Consider the following 5,435-nt stretch of genomic DNA (forward strand, 5'->3'; position numbering starts at 1 on the left):
AAACTAAAAACAAACTAAAAACTACTTCCAAAAACATTCATCTTTGATATTAATGAGTTTTTTGGGTTAATTGAGAACATGGTTGTTGTTCAATAATAACATTATTCCTCAAAAATACAACTTGCCTAATAATTCTGCACTCCCTGTATCTTACACCTGGCCACCATATAGAAAACCTTCAAATATTGTTGCCTTAAGAAAGTGTAGTTTTTTTGTTTGGTTGGGTTTTCGCCCAATGGAAATTTAATCACACCTGCATAAGAAGGCCCAGATCCCTGTTATAATCTATTATAACTAGTGCTGTCAATAGATTAAAAAAAATTAACTAACTAATCTCACAATTTTCTGTTATTAATTGCGATTAATCTCAATTACTTTATTAATAGCCTGGCTCCAATTACATTTTTTTTATTCTTTATATTTTAAGATTGTAACAGACATTTATGCAACACAATGAAGTAAATGCAGAATAAACACAAAGAATGTATGCTGAAATTCAAAGAGAATTTTAATAGTTTTCATCAATCTTTAACACAGTGAAAACTTACAAAAAACCTTTAAGGCCATCAACAGTGACTGAACCCAGGCCTACAGGTTAAAGTGAATATCATAACAATAAAGGGTGCACAAAACTCAGTATTTAAAACACAAAAAGACACAGCTGAAAACCCAGAATGTTGAACATTTTTCACTTCAAAGGAGCAATCTGGATTAGTCCTTCTTTGCACTCAGCCAGTTACTGAGGCAGACTATTCTGTTTACATTGTCTGATGACAAAGAAGCACGCTTCTTTTGAATGATGTGACCTGAGAGTGAGAATAATCTCTCACAAGGCACTGTGGTTGCAGGGGTTGACAGGTACTTGCGTGCAATAGGTGCCAGCCTGGCATGTGCTCCTTCTCTCTTTAACCACCACTGTAGTGGACACTCTCCTATGTCAATTTTGGGCTCTGCTTTGTACAGATTCAGACAGCAGTCTATAGCATCTTCCTCTTCCTCTGTATCTGAATCAGGAGAACCCAGCAAGCAGATGGACATCTTGCTCTTCTTTGGTGAGGGTTCCTCTGTTGTCTGAGCAGATGGTTGGTGTGCATCCGTCTCTGACATCAGAAGGTCATGTACTGATGCCCACACCTCTCTTCTTTCATCTTTGGAAAGGCATTTAAGATCTTTAAACCTGGGATCAAGGGCAGTAGCGATCTTCAGCCATGTGAGATTGCTGATGTCCCTCCGCTGAGCTAGGTCTGTGGTAAAAATCTTCTTAAACCTCAAAACGTAGACTGGGTCATCATCTGAGGGCTCCATAATCCTGAACAAATGACACAAGGCTGGCAACACCATGGAACAAGAGACATACCGCTCTCCTCCCAGCAGTTCGGTAACATATCTGCAATAGAAAGATCAAGTCTGTATTTTTCTATTAATCACACAGAGACAAACATAAAAACTACATATGAAAATACACAGAGAGGTGGAGGTGGAGAACATACTTGAAAACAAAGCTAGAATGCAAAGATAGACACACAATCATGAGAAACAAAATGTATTTACCTGCAAAGTTCCAGTAGTTCCTCCAGCTTTTGCAGTCTGTCAAGCTCCTGGTCAGTCAACATAGTCACCTTGCTGTTTTGTTGAGTCAGGATGGTGGTCAGCCCAAATTTGTTTCTCTGGATCCGCTTGATCATCTCTAGGGTGGAGTTCCATCTTGTTGGAACGTCCTGAACAAGCGGTTCTGTTTGATGTCCATGTGCAGCTTGCTGTGCCTTTAATTCCTGAGCGTTTGCTGGACTATGCTTAAAATGTCCAACAATCTTGCGACATTTGGCCAGAGCCCTTTCAAATGCGCTGTCATTAAGAGAAACTGTGACCGTTCTTTGCAGAATGTGGGCCATGCAGGGCATGTGTTCAAATGGAAGTAGTCTGGCGGCTGCAACCATGTTACGAGCACTGTCGGTGCCAAGCGTGGTTACCTTGTCCTTGATTTTCCATTCGTTTGCAACATTCAGAAAATGGTCAGCATAGTGTCTCTCTTCAGTTTTACTCACTGTTAGTGCAAACGATTGCATAGTCCAGTCGTTATCAATAAAATGCGCCATGACCCCCAAGTAATTATCGTTGTTCACCGAAGTCCAGTGGTCTCCGGTGAGAGCGACATTCCTTACTTGCACAAGCTTGCTGGACTGCTGAGCCCTCTGGTCCCCATACAAAGTGTGCAGTCTCGACACAATGGTTCCTCTCGAGGGCAGATTGTAACACTCATCTCCTGATGCAGCACGAATGACTTCTCTCAGTCCATCATCTTCTACTATGCTAACTGGTCGGCAGTTTTTAGCTATCCAAACAACCAAGGAATTGGTTACCTTTTCTCTCACATTTTTTGTTATTCGTCCACAAGCACCATACTCCTGAAGCGTAGACTGGCGAGGTCCCGTAGAGGTGGATTCAGTTGGGTGTTTTGCTCTCAGGTGATACGCCAGTGATGAACTGCTTCTGTGGTACTTGAATTCAGCTTTGCAAATTGTGCATCTTACTCTCGTTTTGTCCAACAAGCCATCAGGCAACTTCTTAAAGAGAAACTTTCCACCCAAAAGTCCGCCCTCGTCCATGCTTGCGTGTGTTAGCTAGTGTTAGCTAGATAGTAGCATGGTGTCACTTCTTCTTCTAATCATTTCTGTCAGGCCAAACGCCAGCATAGCACACTGTTGCCCCCTCCTCCAGAGGTGCTCATGAATTTAAAGGTCTTAGATTACAGGAAATTAATAAAAAAACAAAATCAGCGTTAAATTTTTTTAATGCATTAAACATTTCGCGTTGATCTTAACAATTAACGCGATAATTTTGACAGCACTAATTATAACATTAACGTAACTTATGTGGCAGTGACCATAACGCCACCAAAGGTTCCAGGTGCATAATGGTAACAGCATTGGCAGCAAAGTCACTGTAACAGATGAGCCACACAGTGTATTTATTTATTTATATATATATATATTTTACAGGTGTGAATAAAACAAGACAAAGAAATACAGTGACACGTCAATTTAAACATTTGATATGATTTCTGTGTACTATTTTAAATAAAATATCGAGTTATTAGATCAAGTCCTTAAATTCTATTTTTCTTTTGCTCTTACAGCATCCCATTTTCTCCAGAGCTGGGTTTATACATAGTTCTCTTCATGATAGTTGTCTTGTGGTTTGGTCTTTTATGGTCTGCCGTATCCTAGTAGTTTGAAAAACCTGCATTAGAACTCCTGCAATGACTTTTCAGAGACAAAATATAACTTCTTGATTGTCAGAAATATGCAAATACGTAACAAAAATGGTGTAGTTCACTTCATCCTGTCAGCAAGACCAAGGAGGTGGTGGTGGACTTCAGAAGGGGTCAGCACAGAGACTACAAGCCCATTATCATCAATGGAGCTCCAGTGGAGAGGGTGCAGTCCTTCAAGTATCTTGGTGTCCACATCTCCTCAGACCTGACATGGGCTGCCCACATTCAGGTCCAGACCAAAAAGGCTAGGCAGCGCCTGTATCACCTACGACAACTGAGGAAGTTCAGGGTCTCTCCAAAGATCCTCAGGATTTTCTATACAGGCGCTGTGGAGAGCATCCTCACACAGAACATGACATCGTGGTTCGGGAACAGCTGTGTGAAGGACCAAAAAGCTCTCCAGAGAGTGATCCGTACAGCAGAACGCTGCTGCAGGATTGCTCTCCCCCCGCTTCAGGACACCTACACCAGGAGATGCCGGACTAGAGCAGCGCAGATACTGAAGGACCCGTCCCATCCTGGCAACAAACTGTTCCAACTTCTGCAATCTGGTAGAAGGTTCCGCATCTTCCGGGCAAGGACAGAGAGACTCAAGAGGAGCTTCTATCCCCAAGCCATCCGTGCCCTAAACACACACACCCGCCCTCTCACATCATCTATAATTGACTGAGTCAGGACTCTTCCAGACACTGAACCAAGGCACAATGTACATTTCAAATTCCTTTAATTTTAAATATATCCTGTAAAATAGTCAGATGTCTATTCATATTAATGTACAGAATTCACCTGCTTGCTGCTACTACTGCACATTCACCCAGTGTATATACTATATGTGTATATATATATATATATATATATATTAGGGGTGCAACGATACACAAAATTCACGGTTCGGTTCGGTTCGATACTTTGGTGTCACGGTTCGATATTTTTTCGATACAAAAAAATGTTCATGCCTTTTTAATTTGTCATTTATTAAAATTATAAATATATATTTTAACTCAAAAGTACAGTTTTTAAATTTAACCCTAACCCTTGTGCGCGTTTTTTATTTTGACAGCGAATGCGCACCTGCGGACCACTTATGTGCACCCCTGCTTATTTAGCTCGTCATATTGCAGCCACAGAAATTCTTTTGTCCATGAAACCATAAAGCTGCACTTTCTTTTTGCCTTATAGTCTCATTTGTCATAACTTCTCCGTTTTGTGGTAAGCTTTTCTTTGGCTGTCACTTCTTCACCCCGACCTGTCTTATTTGGCTCAGCAGAGCTGAAATATAAATCCTGCTACTTTTACACACGGACTCACATAAGCTCAGCGATTCTCTGCGCGATCAACCTCTCACATGTTTAAGCTTGCTGCGGGAGATTTCACTTGTCATGTTTGCATAGTAAGCTAACGATTAATAAGACGATGTCAGAGGAATTGGTGCACAAATTATCATCACTCACAGATCAGTGCTGTCATTGCAAAGTGAAAGCAAAAAAACAAGCGCAAATTCAAACGCGATTTCAATATGTCACATATTGACAGTGGCTCACCGATGCCAATGACATAATTACCCAGCTACATTTCTGAAAGAATGCAAAAGCATTGACATATATTTTTCCTACAATAGCCCGACGGGCAGGGCAGAGAGATTTTTGTAGCCCGACTGGAAAGATCGCTAGCTCCGGGACGTCGGGCTAGCGATTTTGCAAGCCCTGTATCTGATTGAGGAATCATTCATCTTTGGAAAAGAGAGTTTATTACAGAGAAATATCTCTTTCCAAAATAAAAGCTATACTATCTGCTTCTTCTGGGCTATATTCTCAGCAGCATAAGGAGAATCATGTGCTAACAGCTGTCTAAATGACTCGGCTAAAGTTAGTAGCATGCTTGTTGTTTTTGTCTTTGCACTAGGATGATGTCGGCGTAAATGTGCAGTCATATTCGTTGTGTTCCCACTAGTGCTTTCAGGTTAATCTCGTTGAAATGACCTTAACGCCACAACACGGCAAATCTCCGTTAACGAGCTACCGCCGATCGCCCCGTGCATGGGGCCAGACGGCCAACACGTTAACGAGCTAACTGCGCTAACACACTAGTTCACACCAATGTAATTAAGCATTGCATGGCACATCCAACATACTGTTTTACTTTAGTCCATGACTCGCTTACC

The 5,435-nt window shown here is 41.4% G+C and overlaps 1 protein-coding gene across 1 annotated transcript; it reads right to left on the reverse strand.

Annotated features, from left to right (window-relative positions):
- Positions 1–496: 496 nt before the first annotated feature.
- On the reverse strand, positions 497–2,797 carry LOC147326024 (E3 SUMO-protein ligase ZBED1-like). Its single transcript, XM_086300871.1, has 2 exons — positions 1,552–2,797; positions 497–1,387 (listed from the first exon to the last, which is right to left on the reverse strand). Exons 1-2 carry the CDS (start codon positions 2,604–2,606, stop codon positions 712–714), a joined length of 1,731 nt encoding a protein of 576 aa, XP_086156997.1. The 5' UTR covers positions 2,607–2,797; the 3' UTR covers positions 497–711.
- Between the last annotated feature and the right edge of the window lie 2,638 nt (positions 2,798–5,435).

This window comes from Aulonocara sp. 'chitande type north' Nkhata Bay, linkage group LG7, assembly GCF_057382095.1.
Source record: "Aulonocara sp. 'chitande type north' Nkhata Bay isolate Kocher_YH1m ecotype deep benthic linkage group LG7, A_spYH_male_GT1.1, whole genome shotgun sequence".
In the NCBI taxonomy this organism is placed as follows: Eukaryota; Metazoa; Chordata; class Actinopteri; order Cichliformes; family Cichlidae; genus Aulonocara; species Aulonocara sp. 'chitande type north' Nkhata Bay.

Bases quoted from the DNA above. Each gene is read 5' to 3' on its own strand.
- LOC147326024 (XM_086300871.1), bottom strand. From the start codon at position 2,606: ATGGACGAGGGCGGACTTTTGGGTGGAAAGTTTCTCTTTAAGAAGTTG. The intron at 1,388-1,551 runs GTAAATACATTT...TTTCTATTGCAG, and splicing joins GAACTACTGGAACTTTGCAG to ATATGTTACCGAACTGCTGG.